This window comes from Camelina sativa, chromosome 11 (genome assembly GCF_030686135.1).
Source record: "Camelina sativa cultivar CO46 ecotype springtype chromosome 11, ASM3068613v1".
Lineage (NCBI taxonomy): Eukaryota > Viridiplantae > Streptophyta > Magnoliopsida > Brassicales > Brassicaceae > Camelina > Camelina sativa.
In genome coordinates this window covers 13,829,078-13,849,606 of record NC_141890.1, presented here as the reverse complement: position 1 = coordinate 13,849,606, position 20,529 = coordinate 13,829,078, and the positions used below count along the sequence as shown (strand labels likewise).

General features: G+C 35.3%; 1 protein-coding gene and 1 pseudogene across 1 annotated transcript; both read right to left on the bottom strand.

Annotated features, from left to right (window-relative positions):
- Window positions 1-3,185: 3,185 nt before the first annotated feature.
- On the bottom strand, window positions 3,186-7,871 carry LOC104723413 (protein SUPPRESSOR OF npr1-1, CONSTITUTIVE 1). Its single transcript, XM_010441785.3, has 6 exons — window positions 6,992-7,871; window positions 5,252-6,341; window positions 4,814-5,122; window positions 4,335-4,684; window positions 3,757-4,218; window positions 3,186-3,661 (listed from the first exon to the last, which is right to left on the bottom strand). The coding sequence occupies exons 1-6, from the start codon at window positions 7,558-7,560 to the stop codon at window positions 3,520-3,522; spliced, it is 2,922 nt and encodes a 973-aa protein (XP_010440087.2). The 5' UTR covers window positions 7,561-7,871; the 3' UTR covers window positions 3,186-3,519.
- A 285-nt stretch (window positions 7,872-8,156) lies between these two features.
- On the bottom strand, window positions 8,157-14,614 carry LOC147933949 (F-box protein At2g14290 pseudogene; annotated as a pseudogene).
- Window positions 14,615-20,529: the final 5,915 nt, after the last annotated feature.

Here is a 20,529-nt window from a genome sequence, read left to right as displayed (position 1 = left end):
ATCCTTAGCATCATGGTTGAGCATACCACATTTTGAACAGAAATTCTTCAGACGCTCATAACGAAACTTTAGAACTGTGTTTTCTCCTCCAGCGAACTGAAAGTTCCTCTGGAATCTTAAGGGCAAGTCTACATTCCAATTAACACAAATCCTAGCAAACTCAACCAAATTTCCATTCTCATCGAAATCAACATCCACTACAGGGCCTATTCTCATTCCAATGTAATTAACCATAGCGGATGTGAGATACTGTACCGGTACGTCACGCACCTGAATCCAGAAAGGGATGAACTTCAGTTCTTCATCTGAAATGTTGGGGTACCAACGGTGAGCGGTTATCATCCAGTCATTGAATGCCCATGGACCGCGACGAAGCACTAGGTTCAAAGTTTCCTCTGTTTTGAAGATGAAAAGAACTTTCCCATTTCCCAGGATACGACCACGGCAAGAGTCCGAGAAACCCCAGATTTTGGGCATTTGACTTGTGATAGCACAAAGATTCTGCTTCTTTGGATTGAGAATCGTGACAATCAAGGAGAAACGATTCGCATTAACTGCGTTACCACACAGTTCTGGTGGAAGGGGGATTGGTGTATCATTGATACTCAAATCGAGATTTTGCAAATCACTCATGATTCTTTGGCAGTAGAAGAAAGGGATGGGTGAGAGGAGATTTGGTTGTGGCAATCTCTTCATTTGCAGTCGATATTTATAAGGTCGTTGCCATGGCGGTTTTCCGAAACAGTTATCGAACGAGAAAAACTGGAAAAAACTGTTAACAGTTAACTGTAACAGATTAAAACCGCCAAAACAATTCCAATTAAAAGATTTGTTTGTCGGAAAGAGACTCCAAGTCGGAGAAGGAGGAGGGCGAATTCAAAGAAGAGAATCGCCCAGGAAATCGCCATCAGAGCGAAAGGACGCCATTGTTTTTAATGAACTTATTGGTTACTGATGAAGAGACAAATATATAGAAAGTTCAAAAGAAATAACTATTTAAATCGACACACATTAGTGACGTCACTCACCTATTAGAACAAAAAGTTGTGATGAAAAAATATAAATAATATATAGTTAAAAGACACAACTCTACAATGAACAAATACAACCGTTTAAATTTAAAAAAAAAATTACGAAAGATACTACGAAAAATCGCAACTATTTGCACTTGATTAAACCTAATAACCTATATAAACTGCTTTTAAATAGAATGCATATTTATTACCATATTGAAAAGTCAAATTCAAAAACTCACTATATAATTCATCTAATTGTTGGAAAAAAACTCTACGGTATTTTCATTAAATTTTTATATTGAAAATTAACTAAAAGTTGTAAATTATATTCATCATTCCAAAAATATTTTGTTAAATCAAGAATTGGAGGAATTTCTTTATTTTTCGAAGAATGAATGCTAGAGAATAATTTAAAAAGCTGTAAAAACCGTTGAGATTGAAATTATATTATTTTGTGTGATGGCAAAAAAATGAAAACATTTCAAACAGACAAATATATATAGATTTCAAAAGATACGAATATTCGAATAAACACAACTCTACACTGAACAGTTGCAACTTTACAAAAAAACCATTACAATGAACAATCACAACTTTTTGTAAAACACACAATTAATTTCTTTTATAGACTTTTTTGGAAAATTATCCAAAAGGTACAATTGAAAAAACACAACCTTTGGTGGTATTTATTCAGATTGATATTAAAGTTGTAAATTAGATTCATCATTCCAAAAATATTTTGTTAAATCAAGAATTGGAGGAATTTCTTTATTTTTAGAAGAATAAATGCTAGAGATCAATTTAAAAAGCTGTAAAAACCATTGAGATTGAAATTATATTATTTTGTGTCATGGCAAAAAATGAAAACAGTTCAAACAGACAAATAAATATAGATTTCAAAAGATATCAATATTCGAATAAACACAACTCTACAATGAACAGTTGCAACTTTACAAAAAAACTATTACAATGAACAATCGCAACTTTTTGTAAAACACATAATTTATTTTTTTTACAGATTTTTTTGAAAAAATATCAAAAAGGTACAATTGAAATAAACACAACATTTGGTGCCATTTATTCAGATTGCTATTATATATAGATTAATTCCCTTTTAACTAAAAAGTATAAAGTTTATCAGAATTTTATTGCTTTGGTCACATTTGGTTTATTTTTTATGGAAAAACATAATATAAATAAAAATACATTAAAGAAAATATTATATTTTGTATATAATATAAAGTATTATTTAAATAATTCTCTTATCAATAATTTATGTCCGTTTTACATATTAATTTTTTTGGAGTATAGCTTTTTCTTTTATGATATAGGGTGTGAATGGTTGCAGCGGTTGGGACGGACAAATTTATCTACAGATCATACCGTTTTTTATTTACCATTCATCATGTGTAGTCCACAGTGGTGCGGTCTACAGAAAACAGAAACAAAACCGCAACGGACCAACTGTGGACCGCTTTTCCTTACAAATAGAGTTGGACCGCTGCGGTTTGTTGTCCACACTTAAAATAGGGCGGTCTGGTCTGTAGATGGATTTGTTCGTCCCAACCGCAGTTACCATTCAGACCCATAATTTATTTGATATATATTTTCTGAATATAACTCGGCAGCCATCACTTAGCAAAAAATATCTCGGCAGTCATCGACTACCACTGTTACCACCACTACTTTCGTCTAGACATGCGTCTAGCCCCTGTCTTCCTGTTATTTCTGAATATAACATACAAATCACATTTTACCACCACAACACGCGTGCAAGACACATGGTGTATTATGATAATCTCACAATGGCTTTTGACTACTCACTTAATTTCACGAGTTAGTTGGCTATATTCTTCGTTATTTTTGCCATTTTGGCTAGCAGGCAAATTCGTCCTAAAATGACTGTGCTTTGCCTTTTTTATCTTTTCTTTTTGTGGACTGATGAGATAAATATGTTTAACAACGTAACATATTTGCAAGTCCCACATGGAATGCTCGAACAAAACATCTCCTTCTTTGGTAGAAAATTATCACCAAAATCTTTCGTCCCACTATGAGAAACAAAAACATCAATGGCATTGACAAAGGCTGATAGACGGAAAAAAATAAACAAAACAAATGGTGCCAAAGAATGGAATTAAAAGTTCAAAACTAACTGTGACCAAAATAAATAGAAATTTAAATCATATTTACTTTTTCTGAAAATATTGATATCGACTAAATTAAAGATAAAATTTACAAAATTTAAAAAAATTAACATTTTCTATAATTAAATATCTACAAATATATGCCAGAGCCAAATATTTCAGATGAGAAATCAATCACACGATAGTTTTGCTTCCTAGCACAAACAGTTTCTCCTACCAAGGTCTTTAACAGACCTAGATCATCAACACCATCCAGAACGATAAGAACCTAATTGCTCTATCTTTATGTCCATTTTGACCAAGAATCGCAACAACTTCATGCCTCATCTCGAATTTTCCTGAAGGTCCAGCAATTCCTACCATCTTCCCTTCCTGATATTGAATTCGTTGCCTTTATGAGCTTCAAGTCCGATCAATTTGTCAAAACAATTTGATGGTGTGAGAATTTTATTTGAAACATCGTCTGCTATCTCTCTAACCATGGTTGCTTCGTCACACCTAATAACAATAGTTGAACGCGCCATTAAAGAGGCACCCTAAAAGCACAGCGGAAGTTTATGCAAAGATATAATGGAACAGAGAAAACAGTGTACCAGTTTTGAGAATTCTCTCCGGTCACATTTGCTATATCTGTGAGAGCTTGCATCCACCTTTGTTTCTGATCCTCTGGTCTGCCCTCGCATGTCTTTTCAAAAACCTTTCCAAATCCTCGGGTCTGTTTTCGAACTTCCGAAGGATCAACATTGTAGAAAATCGGAATCACCATTAGATCCAGTGTCTTATAAGACTCATGGATGGCCACCAATTCATCCAAACACCATGAGGAAGAAGCGTAGTTATCAGAGAAGATGACAATTGAGATTCTCGATTCTCTAAACGCCGATGAAAGCGAAGCGCTGATTGTATGGCTGCTCACGATTTCTTGATCCTTGAATGAAGTGATAGATTTGCGATTGAACTCCTTCAAAAGATGGCCGAGGAGTTCTCTGCGTACATCTGGTCCATGGAAGCTCGTGAAAACATTGTATCTCCGACTGGGAGAAGAAGAAGACGCCCTGGAAACGGTAGAGAGAAGTGATGAAAATTCTCAAGAGGAAGCACACTGAAATAAACTAGTAAATACATAAAGAGAGAGGAGAAACTTAACGTTCCTTTTCCTCAGAAGACTTACTGCTCAAGATAACTGATGGTTGATATTAATTCCGACCAAAAGAAACCGGTTGAATTGTACAATGAAATCTGAGGGAAATTTCTCAACCGGAAGCATCCTCTGAGATTGAGGTACTCCAGAGACTTTAAGGATTCCAAGTTGACATGAGTTGGAACATTCTCTAGCTTTGTGCATTCCCCCATATTTAACCTCCTCAATTTAGTGACATACTGAATCGAGGAATGAAGTGTCAACAAAGATTTGCATCCAAAAAGATATAATTTCTCCAGGTTTCTGGCATTAGAAAGATCTGGGATTTCTTTCAAATATCTGGAATTACGCATATTTATCTTCTTGAGGCTTCCAAGTGCCTGAAAACATACATATTCATTAGGGCTTTCTAACAAAAAAGTATGAAAACATTAACACAGTTTTGTTCCAATATCGAGAACTAAGCAAAACACCATTTAAAACTTTGAAATAAAATTTGGAATTTGTACCAGAGTTCCTTCCCACAGCTTCTCCAGCTTACTATCCTCCATTGCGAGTTCAACGAGAAACTCGGCCTTAAAATTAGATGGAAAACACTTAAGTGGACAATTATTCCAGAATAGCAATCTGAGTTTACGGGGCAAATAAACGAGTCCCTCTGGTAGATACAATCTGGCTTCATTTTTTCGTCCCCAGCCATAATCGCAAACTATTAGAAACTGGAGATTACGCATGCCTTCGAACGACTTTTCATATATGAAAAGTGGCTCATTGATATCTGATGTGTTGAAATATATTCCTACCAGAGTTTCCGTGCCCTGAAAAATAAAACTATTAATAAGCATGTGGAAGTGGAAACAATCGTAAAAGTTGATCAATGACCAAAAGACAAATCAATTACTAGTATAAAAGTCACACCACATTATGCAAATACGCAAATAACTTACAGTATTATGGGTAAATACATCGACAATATCCTCAGCATCCACTAGAAATCGACGTTTTCCAGGATTATCAATGGACTCTGCGTGAACAATTTTTCTGCCCAACTTCTGTAGCAAATTGTGCATTTCTATAGTTTCATATGGTGATGTGATGCGAATGAAGGACTTATCAGCCAACATTGTAAGCCTAACGCTAAGCCTATCTTCAAGCAAGTCTTTGATGTAACTGACTTGTGCACCATTGAATAAGCATGCAAATGCGATGTAAATAAATAACTCTTGGCATTTTTTATCTAACCTATCGTAGCTGCCTCTTAATATCTTCTCAATTTTTTCGTCCAAACCATTTTGTAGCTCAGGCAGCATCTCCATCCACTCTTTTTTTTCCCTTCCTCTTAAAGACGAACCCAAGATACTCAAACCCAAAGGAAGATTACCTGCAAGCTCGGCCACTTTAACTGTGACTTCCATAAAATCACGGGGTGGGGAGTCTTGCTCAAAAGCAGATCGGCATAACATCTTAAGAGCAAGGTCTGTAGATGGGAACTCCACTTTATATATAAGATCAATCTTATGAGCCTTGAGGAGTTGCCTATCTTGAGTGATCACAATAATCCTGCTCCCGGATCCAAACCATCCAGTTTGTCCTACCAATGTTTTTAGTAGCTCCAGATCATCAACATCATCAAGAACGATAAAAACTTTCTTGTGCTTTAACCTTCGCTCCACCGTTCCTAAATGGTATATCTGTAAGTCCTCTTGACCAAGAATTTTTGACAGAAACTTCTTTTCCCAATACAACTTCATGCCATAGTCATCTGGGATGGTTCTCTTAAAAGTTATGAAAGCGCGATAGTGGTATTTGCTAGAGTGCTGACTGAAAAGAGCTCTTGCAATGGTAGTCTTACCAATCCCTGAAGTTCCTAAAACCCCGACCATTCTAGCATCCTCAGATTCCAAGCACAACATTGAATTCACTGCCTCTAAATGAGCTCTGATCCCCACGAAGCTGCCAAAATCATCCGTTGGAGTACTAACAAGTTTATTCAAGACATCGAAGGCGATTTTTTCAATCATGGCTGCTTCATCAGGCCTAATAATAACAATAGTAAATTGTGTCATTAACGAGCACACCCTTTGCAAAAAAAAAAAAAAAAAAAAAAAAAAAAAACGAGCACACCCTAAAAGCTCACAACGGAAGTCTATGCAAAGAAACTCCAGTTTAGAGATTAATATATATATATATATATATATATATATATATATATATACACACACTAAAGGCACCTCCATCTCCAAAATACATTGTCTATACTCTATACTTCCCTCTAAATTCGAATTTAGAAGAAAATATTCTTCATACATACATATACATTTATATATAGAGGAACTCAATTTCTTCTTCTATAATAGAGTTAAAACTTTTTTATTTGCATAGTAATCCCTAAACTTTTATTTTTTCTTATAATATGATTAAAATAAAGAAAATAAATATTTTTAATGATTTAACAAAATAGAATAATTTTTGAAATTATTAATAATACCTTTTAAGTTATAAAATTTTATGAAAATTTTGTAAAAGTTAAAGTAAATGGGTTAATTTGCAATTTTTATAAATAAAATGTTTCAATACTAAAATTTAAAAAATAATCTATTTGGAATATTCATTTTTAGAATAAAAAGTTTGAGAAATACATGGGAGATGGTCTAACACACAACAATATGGAATGAGAAACAAATTACCAGTTCTGAAGATCCTCTCCGGCCATATCTGCTACATCTGCTAGAGCTTGCCTCCACCTTTGTTTCTGATCCTTTGTTTTGCCTTTGCATGTCTCTTTAAAGACCTTACCAAATTCTCCGGCCTGGTTTCTAACATGAGAAGGCTCAACGTCGTAAAAAACCGGTATAACCATTTGATCCAATTTCTTATAACACTCGTGGATCTTCACCAATTCATTTAAGCACCAGGTAGAAGAAGCATAATTCGTAGAGAAGATGACGATTGCGATTCTTGATTCTCTTATTGTTGATAAAAGCTCAGGGGCTATTTGAAGGCTTCTCTCGATCCCGTGGTCTCTGAACGTATTGATTGATTTGCGGTCGAGTGCCTTGAGAAGATGGCTGAAGATCGATTTGCGGACCTCTTCTCCACGGAAGCTCGCAAAAACATCGTATCTGCGGCTGCTAGAGGAAGAAATTATTTCGATCTCATCGTCTTTGACAACATGGCTACAAAACGATTTGCGGAAAACTACTCCGATGAAGCTCGCGAAAACATTGTATATCCATCTGAAAAAAGAAGACGCCATGGAAGAAGAGGAAGAAGAGGATGAGAAAAAAGATACGAAAATTCTCAGGTTAAAGCACTTCCATAATAAATACAACACTGATAGAGAGGAGAAACTTCGCCTTCCTTTCCTCGAAGACTCTTTCTTTCTCTTTCGTTACATCCAAATGGTTGACTTTGAAGACTCGCGTGAAAGACTCTGAAAGTCTAGGCTTTGAATGGTTTACACATAGCGAGAGCGGGAGGAAAAGGAGAGAGACTGAGAGTGGAATTTTTATTTTATTTTAATCAAAGCTTCAAAGTTCAACTTCAAACCTTTCAGCTTGTGCGCATAGGTAAAAAAAAAAAAAAAAAAAAAAAATCTATATAATATTAACAATACGAATAAACGCCAACAACAGACTTTTCACTGTAGCTTTCGTAAAATAATTTTATTTTTGAAAAAAAAGCATACGATTGCATTTCTTTATAAAATGGAGTCAGTTCATTTTAGAATTGCGATTTTTCACTGTATATTATTCACATTTTTCCATCACAATTTTTCTTCTGATGTCTTTTATAAATAGTTTGTCTATTCAGATGTTCATGAAAATTAAAAAAAAACAGAGTGTGGAAATTTCAAGAAGCACGGAGAAACCAGCGAGCATCCATGAGATCCATGTCGCCAAGATGAAAGCGTTTGATGGTCTTGTTAGCAAGATTGAACACGCAGATGTCAAGGTCACGACGAGTGCAATTGCAGGGAGTGACGGGTGAAATAGATGGAGTCTGTTCGATACCAAGGGAAGCGTTAGCAGGCACAGTGATATTGATCAGGGGTAAGAACATGTGATCAAGGAGATGGTGTACGTACGACTGTCCGTACGACTGTCCGTACAACCGTGATCAGTAGGCCATGAATCGAATAAGGAGAAGAGGCCTGGAGGATATTGAAGCCCAAGAAGAAGAAGAATCTAGAAGAGAGGTGTTGTGAAATATCTAAGGTGGTCAAGCATCACATGTGTACCTTGGAGGACGAGTTGGTGCGAGTCAAACAAGGGACGGGCAAGTCGCTCTCACCATTACGAGCTCACAAGACAAGTCAACATAGAGTCACTATCAATACTCTTCTTCTATCAAACAGCTATATGCTCTCTGTCCCTCTATAAGAAGCATTGTAACATACATTTGAGAAATACTATTGAAGTCTTTTATTCATTCTATTCTTTTCTCCTAAGTTACTCTCTTATCATCCTATTCTACACATTACATTCCGCAATTCTAACATGGTATCAAAGTCAGGTTGTTGTTCTTGACAATCTGAATCTCTCATTCTCTGGATTCTCTGCATTCTCAATCTCTCATTCTTCTTTAGTTCTGGGTTTACGTTTTTATTCTTCCGTTAAAAGTTTTATTCAACGGTCTATAGCAAACCACCATGGAAAACTCTAAACCTCTCGTGCTACCTACCGTCCTCAAAGGAGGAAACTATCTCTTGTGGTCAAGAACCACCAAAACCGCATTATGTGGCCGCGGACTCTGGAGCCATATTGAAGGTGGAAAGGCTCCAAAGAAAGCCACCAAGGAAGATGAGAAAGAAACCATCAAAGAAGATGAAGAGGAGGCGAGACTCGAAGAAGAAGCCAAATGGTTTCAAGAAGGTCAAACTGTCCTCTCCATTCTCCAAAACTCTCTTTAAGCTCCGATCCTAGAAGCCTACTCATACTGTGAAACGACGAGTGAACTATGGGAGACTCTCAAGAATGTGTTTGGCAACATCTCCAACCTGACTCGTGTTTTTGAAGTTAAGAAAGCTATAACCGACTTGAGCCAAGAAGATATGGAGTTTAACAAACATTTCGGCAAATTCAGATCCCTATGGGTTGAGTTTGAAATGCTCGACCAAACACCATGGATCCTGCTGTGCTCAACGAGCGAAGAGAACAAGACAAAGTCTTTGCTCTACTGCTAACACTCAATCCGACCTTCAACGATCTCATCAAACACATCCTAAGGTCTGACAGGCTTCCAAGCCTCAATGACGTGTGCGCTCAAATTCAGAAAGAGCAAGGATCACTTGGTCTCTTCAGCGGTAAAGGAGAGTTAGCCACATCTAACAAAGGAGTGTTCAAACCTGAAGATCGGAAATCAAAGGGAGGATGTGAACATTGTAAGAGGAAGGGCCACACCAAAGATAAATGTTGGTTTCTCCACCCTCACTTGCGACCTGCACTGTCAACAACAAAGATCTGAGAGCCAACCTAACCCACACCAAGGATGAACAAGGTCAATCCTGCCAATCAAAGAACGGTGGAGAGGTGGCATCTGGAGAATATGTGAAGAAATCTGATCTGGAAGCTCTCTTTAAGTCTCTAGCTCTAAAGGAGTCTGGTAAAACATTCTTAACCTTTAGTCCTAAGAGTTCTCTTATTGTTGATTCAGGAGCTTCACATCACATGATCAGTAATTCTAGTCTCCTAAACAATATTGAACCAGCTATAGGAAATGTCATAATAGCTAATGGTGATAAGATACCAGTTCAAGGGATCAGTAATCTAAAACTATTTAACAATGAGTCTAAGGCATTTTGTATGCCTAAGTTCACTTCTAATCTCCTATCAGTAAAAAGGGCAACCAATGACCTCAATTGCTATACTATATTTGGTCCTAATGATGTCTATTTTCAGGATATTGAGACTGGGAAAATGATTGGAGAAGGTGGAAGCAAAGATGATCTTTATGTTATTGAAGATATCTCACCAAGTTCTTCTAAATCATTTTCGTTTAATTCTCACTTAGGGGTTTCCTTTAATGCAATATGGCATGCTAGACTAGGTCATCCTCATTCTCGTGCACTTGAATTAATAATACCTAATGTCTCTTTTGATCATTCAAGTTGCGAAGCATGTATTCTTGGTAAAAACTGTAAAACCGTATTTTCTAAGTCTACTACTCTTTATGAAAAATGTTTTGACTTGGTTCATTCAGATGTGTGGACATCACCGTGTGTCTCTAGAGACAACAGCAAGTACTTTGTGACTTTCATTGATGAGAAATCGAAATACACATGGGTCACCTTACTGCCATCTAAGGATCGAGTGATTGATGCATTTGTGAACTTTCAAAATTATGTTACTAATCAGTTTAATGCTAAGATTAACGTGTTTAGAACAGATAATGGAGGAGAATACACAAGCAATCATTTCATAGAACACCTAGCAAAACATGGCATTATACATCAAACTAGCTGCCCATACACTCCTCAACAAAATGGAGTAGCCGAGAGAAAGAACTAACATCTGATGGAAGTGGCAAGATCAATGATGTTTCACACTAATGTACCTAAGAGATATTGGGGCGACGCAGTGATGACAGCTTGCTATCTAATCAATCGACTTCCAACCAAAATCTTGGAAGATTGATCAACATTTGAGGTATTAAATACTTTCAAACCATCAATTAGTCACCTAAAAGTGTTTGGATGTGTTTGTTTTGTTCTAGTGCCTGGAGAACTAAGGAACAAACTAAAAGCTAAGAGTACCAAGTGTATATTTATGGGTTATTCGATCACTCAAAAGGGGTACACATGTTTTGATCCTATCAATAATCGTATTTTTGTCTCTCGAGATGTCAAGTTTCTTGAAGAGCAAGGATACTTCGATAAGAAAGACTGGTCTGCCTTGAAAGACTTGGCAACTCTGACTGATCGGATTGCAAGTCTCAAGTTTCTACTCGATCATCTTGGTACTACCTCCGAATAAACTCAAAGAATGTCCCAGGATCCTCAACCTGACTCCACTGGTGAAGCAGTACCGACAACAACTTCGTCATTACCGGAAGAGCAGACCAATGATTTGATTGAGGTTCTGGTTCAGGCGTCAGAGGGGGAAGACGATGATGATGTGATGCAGGAGGAAATGATCAGAGCTCAAAACAGAGCCCAAAACAAAGCTCAAGCTCAAAACGATGCTCAAAACAGAGTTCAAACAGAAGAAGAGCCGATGTCATCACATCATGATCCGACACCACCACCAGTAAGGAGAGGTACACGGATCAAGTATCCATCAATCTGGAAAGATAAACGGCTATACTACAACAATCAAGCCATTGCTCATCTGATTCAATCCGTGTGCTCCCTGGCATTACTACCAGCTGATCATCAAGCATTTCTTGGGAAGTTAGATGAACATCACATACCAAGCACCTATGAAGAAGCAAAAGAAAGTAAAGACTGGTTAAATGCGGTAGATGATGAAGTTAGGGCCTTGAATCGCAACCACACCTGGGACGAAGCTGATCTTCCGCCAGGAAAGAAAGCAGTGAGTTTAAAGTGGGTATTCACAATCAAATACTTAAGCAATGGAGACATCGAACGCTACAAAGCTCGACTAGTGGCGCGTGGATTCACACAAGCCTATGGACAAGACTACAAAGACACGTTTGCACCGGTGGCTAAACTCCATACAGTAAGGGTAGTTCTCTCGCTTGCTACTAACTTATCTTGGGAGTTGTGGCAGATGGATGTCAAGAATGCCTTTCTACAAGGAGAATTAGAGGAAGAAGTATACATGACACCCCCACCAGGCCTTGAGGACACCATCGCCCCGGGAAAGGTGTTGCGACTGAGAAAGACTATATACGGGCTAAAACAATCTCCTAGGGCCTAGTATCACAAATTGAACACCACACTCATAAGCCATGGTTTTAAGAAATCTCATTCGGACACCACCCTCTTTACTCTCCAAAGTGCCAAAGGTATAGTTATTGTTCTCATATACGTTGATGATCTAATCATCTCCAGAGACAACCAAGAAGGTATTAAAGATGTCAAAGCTCATTTAAATTCAGTTTTTGACATAAAGGATCTTGGAGAGCTTAAATACTTCCTTGGGATTAAAGTATATCGCTCTCCTGAGGGCTTATTTCTATCACAACGATAGTATACTCTTGATTTACTGTGTGAGACAGGGAAGCTAGGAGCCAAACCTGTAGACACACCACTTCCAGATGGATACCAAGTTGAGCGAAAGGGGGAGAGAAAGGACCCACCATACGAAAATCCTTCTCGCTACTGCCGGCTTGTAGGTAAGCTAATTTACTTAACTCTCACCAGACCTGATATTTGTTATGTTGTGAATCAGGTAAGTCAATACATGAAAGCTCCCACAACATATCACTGGAGTCTTTTGGAGAGAATTCTTCACTATCTTAAAGGAAGCCCTTGACAAGGTATTTGGATGGGAAAGAACTCTAATACTGACCTAGTGGGATATAGCGACGCGGACTGGGGTGGTGATAAAACCGATAGAAGATCTGTAACGGGCTACTGCACATTCATCGGAGGTAATCTTGTCACATGGAAGACAAAGAAGCAAAAGGTGGTGTCAATGTCAAGTGCAGAATCTGAATATCGTGCAATGAGGAAGCTCACAACCGAACTTACATGGCTCAAGAGTTTACTCGAAGATCTTGGCATCAAGAAAACCACTCCTATTCCTATGCACTGTGACAATCAAGCAGCCATACACATTGCTACCAACTCAGTGTTTCATGAGAGAACCAAACACATTGAGTTAGACTGCCACAAGGTTCGAGAAAGGATTGAAGAAGGTGTCACTCTTCCATACTTTACACCAAGTAAGGATCAGCTTGCTGATATATTCACCAAGGCCGCAAGTCGTCAAGTATGCTCCCATATCTTTAGCAAACTAGGACTTGTGGACTTGACTCGCCCTTGATCTCACGTTCCCTCTCTCGGAGTCATCACACTCTTTTTCCCTCAATATAATTTTGTCCCAAGTGGTTTTATATATTGAGGTTTTTAATGAGATGATGTCTCACGGGGTTGCAAGTTTAACCATTGCATTCGGCTAAACTTGAGGGGAGTATTGATCAGGGGTAATAACATTGATCAAGGAGATGGTGTCCGTACGACTGTCCGTACAACCGTGATCAATAGGCCATGAATCGAATAAGGAGAAGAGGCCGGAGGATATTGAAGCCCAAGAAGAAGAAGAATTTAGAAGATAGGTGTTGTGAAATATCTAAGGTGGTCAAGCATCACATGTGTACCTTGGAGGACGAGTTGGTGCGAGTCAAACAAGGAACAGGCAAGTCGCTCTCACCATTAAGAGCTCACAAGACAAATCAACATAGAGTCACTATCAATACTCTTCTTCTATCAAACGGCTATATGCTCTATGTCCCTCTATAAGAAGCATTGTAACATACATTTGAGAAATACTAATGAAGTCTTTTATTCATTCTATTCTTTTCTCCTAAGTTACTCTCTTATCTTCCTATTTTACACATTACATTCCGCAATTCTAACAAGTGAAACCCAAGTCAAGAAGCAGGGCCTCACCACCAAGAGAAGTAACCTCAAGAACAGTGTGGCTGGAGGCATCTGGGTTTTCCATGTTAAGATTCTTCTTGTAGAGGCGGAAGAAGGTCCTATTGCATGGATGATGGATCACTCTCAACCAACAAAACCTCCCCTGATGTAGTAACAACAATGCTAGAATCGCATGATCCATGACGAGAAAGCATTGGGAATGGTGTACCATCAGTGATGTCCTTGTAGAAACCTTGCTGTCCAGATAGATCTAGGACCCGCACATAACGACGATTTGTAGAGATATAAAGACGGTAACCCTGTAGTACCATTTCAGATAAGCCATAACCAGTGTGAGTCTCGGTGGTGAAATAGAGGAATGTCAGTGCAATGAGTATCCCCTTGCTTGCAAAAGCTTATATAAGCGTGGCCAGGGAGGTCAAAGAACCACACCACAACAACCTCTTTTCCACTCTCGCCTACCCACAAAAGGCCCCTCACAACATCAGAACTCAGCTTGTCGATTCTTCTTTTACAACCAACCGTTTTTCACTAATTTCTTTGAATCCGGTCACGTTGGTCTCTCCAGCGTCGGTCAGCCTTATCTCCATTTATTTTGTTCTAGTTCCTTGTTTTTTTTTTACAATAATCTATCAACATGATTGTAAAGTTTCAAAGATCATCATAGAGTTTTCAATGGTTAATTATCCTCCTCCTCTTTTATCGAGTGAGATATATTCATACCACTATTCAACAATTCCATCGTTTAAGTCTCGATCGACACCACACACCAAAAATTCTCAAATACACCGACTTAAGATAAAACGCTTGTTTTGTTGTGTTTTGGGTTTGAGAAAGCCTAGGGCTCAAGTATTTAAGGGATTTGTGGTTATTTAATATTGGTTATTGGATTATGTTTATGTTGGTTTATTTATGCTTGTTGTATTGTTTGTTGTTAGGTTTTTAGCATGTATGGGATTGCTATGTAATTTTTTAATACAAACGAGACAAATTGTTTTAATTTGGTATCAGAACCCTTACGGTTCTTAGGCGGGTTTAATGGGTTGATTGTGTTTCTGTTGTGTGTTGTAATTAATTAAGTCGTTAATGAATTGTGTGGCTTGGAGTCCTAGTAACAACCTCTTCAGGCCTTCAATGAAATTCTACGATAAGTTGTTTTGGTGTGTATCGATTGTGTGGTTTCTTAGCCTCTGTTCTCGTAAGTGTAGATGGTTAGAGGAGCTGGAGCTACTAGTCTTGGTAGTAAAGACGCTCATGGTCATGGTCGTGGCCTGGGGCAGATTACCCAGGCCAGTGATAGTGTAGCCCAGAGTATCACAGGTGAGAAGGTTGCTGAGTGACCAGTTCATTAAGGGGACTTGGAGACTTGGCTTGTGGTGTTATCGACAAGGCTGGTGAACTCGATATCAATGTTGGTGTTGCCTCAGGTGCGGACTTGCTAACATCACTGTTGGAGTGGTTGACAGCAGTTGTGGCATTGCAGGCTCTAGTAGATGTTTCGTATGGCTGGTGTGCAGGCGGGTGTGGAGCCAAGAGCTTTGGCCAACTGAGGAGCTCCCATCCTACAGCAGGATGATGGTGCAGTTGCAGCGAATTGGTAGCACACTCGAGCTGTAGTCGGTGCAGTGTTCCTATGTGGATAGCTCGCCACTCTATGCTCCAAACTATTACAACTGAAGCATCCTAGACCACTCGAGCATGAACCAAAGAACCAGCAATCCTAGGATAAACCTTACGTGGTGTTTACAGATGCTTTCAGATGTATCGACCAGTCAAGCCACCGGCTAACCTTTCTTCAAATAAGTTCAAAAACAAGGAGCATAAATGCTTCAGAGTAAACCCGGGGAGCAACAGCGTCGGAAAACCTTCCAAGGCAAGGCAAGGTTTGGGGGCAGCCACCAAGAACCTGGGTGTAGGACAAGAACTTGTATTGCAACATTCATCGGATGAATGCAACGTTCTCTAGAATCATATGGCTGACAGTGGTCCTAAGGAAACCTAGCGAGCTTAAACTTAGAAGAATTCTTCTTGGCCTATACCTTAAGGAAAAAGAGGAAGCTCAAGCTCATTTTATCATTCATACTTGGCAATTTGTAAAAGTTTGTTAAGATTCTTCTAATAAGTTTTTTAATGGGATTTCACGCTTGATTCATTCTTAATGAAAAATTCTCGGGTCTCATTCACCCCCTCTTAATTAGTCAATCAAAATAAAAGAATATATCATGTCATATTATATTTAAAAAATAAATCAAAATTAAAATCAGAAAACAAAACAAATTAAGGAAACATGTTGATTTTTTATTAAGGAAATTATAAGTATTAAAAAATTATATGTCGGTTTGGATTTATAAAATAGATATTAGAGTTTATATCTTACAATTAAACAAAATTATATGTCGGTTTGGATTTATAAAGGAGAATTAGGGTATATATTTAAACAAAATTATATGTCGATTTGGGTTTATAATTAAAATGCTTAGGGTTTAGGTGTATAATTTAGGGAAGTTATTAGAAATGCCTTTTTTGGTAGACCCCTTTTCAAAAATAGTCTCGTTTTGGCAATTTTCAGTTTTTCCCTCCTTTAATTTTTAATGATCATTTTATCCCTACTTGAAAAATATTTTAGTCAACCAAATGGAAAAAACAAAATTTTTGAAAAATATTTTAGTCAACCAAATGAAAAATATTTTAGTCAACCTTATAAAAAAAACCCTATGAAAAACCTTATTAAACCTTCTAAAAATCTTAGAAAAACCTTATAAAAACTTTGTAAATGCCTTATAAAAACCTTATAAAAAAGCCTTATAAATATCTTATTAAAATCTTATAAAAACCTTATAAATACCTTGTAAAGACGGGTTTTATAAGGTATAAATTTCATAATTTTTGGCGAGAAAATCCAGTTTTGTAATTTTGGTGGGATTTATTTTTATTTTCGGTGGGAAATTATTTGAGTTTGGCAGGAAAATGTTTCGATTTTGGTGACTGTGCATTCTTGCTGTCACTTAAAGAAAGAGTAATTTGATCATTTTGAACATAGAGATGGGTAGTTTTGAAGATGATCAACATGGAGGAGTATTTTTGAAAAGAATGATGGAAAAGAGGATTAATGTTAGGATTTGATGAAATTATATGTCGGTTTGAATTTATAAAAGAGGATTAAAGTTAAGATTTTACAATTAAACGAAATTATATTTTGGTTTGGTTCTATAAAAGTGTGGTTAGGGTTTAGATTTTATAATTAGATGAAATTATATGTTGGTTAGAGTTTATAAAAGAGGATTAAGGTTAAAATTTTACAATTAAACGAAATTATATTTTTGTTTAGTTTTCTAAAAATATGGTTAGGGTTTAGATTTTACAATTAGATGAAATTATATGTTGGTTTGAGTTTATAAAAGAATGGTTAAAATTTAGATTTTATAACTAAAAACTATAAACAATGTTAAGGTTAATTATTAAAAAATCAAACGTAAGATTTTTTATCTTATTAAATTATGTTGATTTATTTTAATTATCTTATTTAGATAATATTAATTATTTTAGTTAGCTTGGATTAATTACATGGTAAATTTTGATTGGGTACTTAAAATTAATGGAGTGAATAAGAGAGATTCATGTTTAAGGGTGTGAACCCAAGAATTGTTCATTTACTAATTGTTTCCAAAATTCGTTAAAAGCCCATCTATGATTCCCATAAGTTTTGTTTGTGATTAAGAATGAAAATCGCTTTTAAAAAAAATAATTTTGTTTCTAATTCTTAATTTTCCGGGTGAGATCGGTGTGAATCCCACTAGTAATTTTGGGTTAGAAAATGATGTACTTGATTCATAGAAAATGAATGTATCTATGGAGAATTGAATATGGAATATATTTATCTTTGAATTTATATATAGAAAAAGTGACTTCGTAATGAAGGGAAGATTTATAGGTAACTGACCGTTAACATCAAATTTTGTAATATAATTCAAATAGCAAACGGGCCAATTAGGATGCATGATTCAAAAAAAACCTTTAGTGTAGACTGTAGAGTTATGTGGAGAGTAATATTGAATAATCGATTAAATACGATCTATGTTACTAGGATTAGGGTCATTAATTAGCTAGTGACGGTAGGCAAAGTATCTTACTAGTAAAATCTTAATAGGATAATTTGTAAACATTTTTTGGGCAAAAATTAATGACTTAACCTAAATCATTTTAGAATATTAAGGATAGGATTCGATTATAACATGTCATTCAAAATTATTAACATCCAAAGCAAAAATAACACTGATAAGACTGGTTTCTAATATATGTATTCAAATAGTTCTATCATAGAAATGCTAAAGGAAAAGCATGGAACGATAAAGAAGTAGTGAAGCTACCCGTGATTCTTCTTCAAAAACCTCCCAGCAAATTCAGTCAGATGTGCATCTATGTTTTTAAGGGCCTTCTGCATGAAACCTTCACGTGTAACATCAGTGTTACCTTCCAAAACCAGGAAGATTGAACATGGGTGATCTGTGAGAGTTTTGAGTGAGTACCACCAGTGACAGGATCTAGAAATTATTTTTATTAGGATCAAAACATAACTAAATATTTTTTTAAACATAAATATAAAAACATCTTACAAAACCCACTTTATGAATTTTCATATATTGAAATCTCTTCGTCACAGTTTCATTTGAAATAGATAAAAATATATTTTTTCAATGAAACAAATTAAACAATCATTAAAAAAATTGATCTTCAATCCACTTGCTAATAAGCTATCAAAAGCAATGGCCTTCTTAGAAGTACTGGAATCTACGTTTGCTTGATTGCCTTAGAACAAAAAAAAAATTGAAATCTACATAAACAATAATTAACAGTTCATGTTCTTTGTAAAAACCATGTATTTCATAGCAATGGCAAATATTAGATACTAATTCAGGAATTCTGATTGGGAAAATTAGTATTTTTTAATAAATTTTATTCAGTTTTCAACATGGATATATAATAAATATGTAATTATATATATGAAATATATTTTTAGAACAATATCAAAGAAACAAAAAATCGATCTGAAAATTTGACTTGAATAGTTGAATTAAGATGACAACGACGATGAGAAAGAGAAGTTGAAGGCAAAAGAAGAATAAATCTTCTCACGTAATCTTTGTGTTATTAGGTTAGAGTTTTGTGTTATTTAGTTAGAATTGTTTAAGTGTTTTGTTAAGGAGAATATTAATGGGCCACTAAAAATAAAGTTCACCAAATATGTATATATATATATATTTTTTTTTTTGGTTTTCTATGTGGATTGAATAAGGTGCCGGCCTTGAGTACCACCATTTGGCTTGGAGTGAAGTGGAGCGAAACGATTTGTTCAAGAGTGGTTTTGTTTTGTTTTGTATATATTATGAAATAAAATAATCTAAAAATATTAAAATTTCAAAATTAAATTTCAATTTATAATTATACTAGATTAGGATTTGCACATCGTGCGAGTTTTAAAATTACTTAATAAAATTAAAAAATTAAAAAATATAGAAATAATTTTTTGTAAGTGAAATAAATTTTCCGAAAATAAATAGATAAATAGTTTTAGCTAGAGAGAAGTTTAATTTCTATTTTTTATTTTAAAATTATTATTACAATTCATACAATAACCTAAAGCTAAATTATAGACCACCAAAATATTTTTTAAAAATTAATCATTATGAATATTATTATTGTCAAATTTTAAAAACGTTCAACAACTTATTCACAAATTTTTTTTACATGCAATCAACCTATCAAAGCGTCATCTTATTAGCATTCATGTACAATCTTACTCTATGTTTTACCATTAATAATGTGTTCTTACACCCTAAAATATTTTATTGTTAAAATATGCTCTTTATCACCACGACACCACCTATAAAATGTTTCTGTGAACAAATTAAATCAATTTTGTCTCTTTACTTTCAATTTGACGTAATTTTTTTTCACCACTAAAATTTGTAGTGACAGTTTGTATAACCACTAAAATTGTTTACTCAAAAAATATTTTGGATGAAAAAATGAGAAAAATATATCTACACGATTGCAATGGGTTTATGACCAACCCAATAAATTTGAGAAATTAAAAGACAGTTAAAAGAATAAAAAATTATAACCACGATGATATAAGAGTCCTAGATTATTATAGATATAGAATATAAACTAAAATAAAAAATCTAAAATTATTACAACATAAGAAATTTGAAATATTTATTTTAAAAGGAATAAATAAATAAAGATCTTACATATCTTTAACTAAAAAATAAAAAATAAACTCAAAATAATATAGAAAATTTTATTTTAAAAATATCACCAATTTCTAAGAAGAAAATCAAATTTAACTAAATAATATAACTAAAATCTAAAAATGCTACAGAAGAATTATATTAAAATATTAAAAAGAAGAAATAAACAAATATTAATAGTACGTAGATTCATATCCAAAATTGTATAAGACAAATAGAATAAAAGTCCTTATCATCGTCTAAGTTGCGAACAACTTGTTCATAAAATGTCTTATATGCAATCAACCCATCAAAGCATCATCTTATTAGCATCCACATATAATTTTACTCTATGTTTTACCACTAATAATATGTTCTTACACCCTAAAATATTTTATTGTTAAAATATACTCTTTATCACCATGAC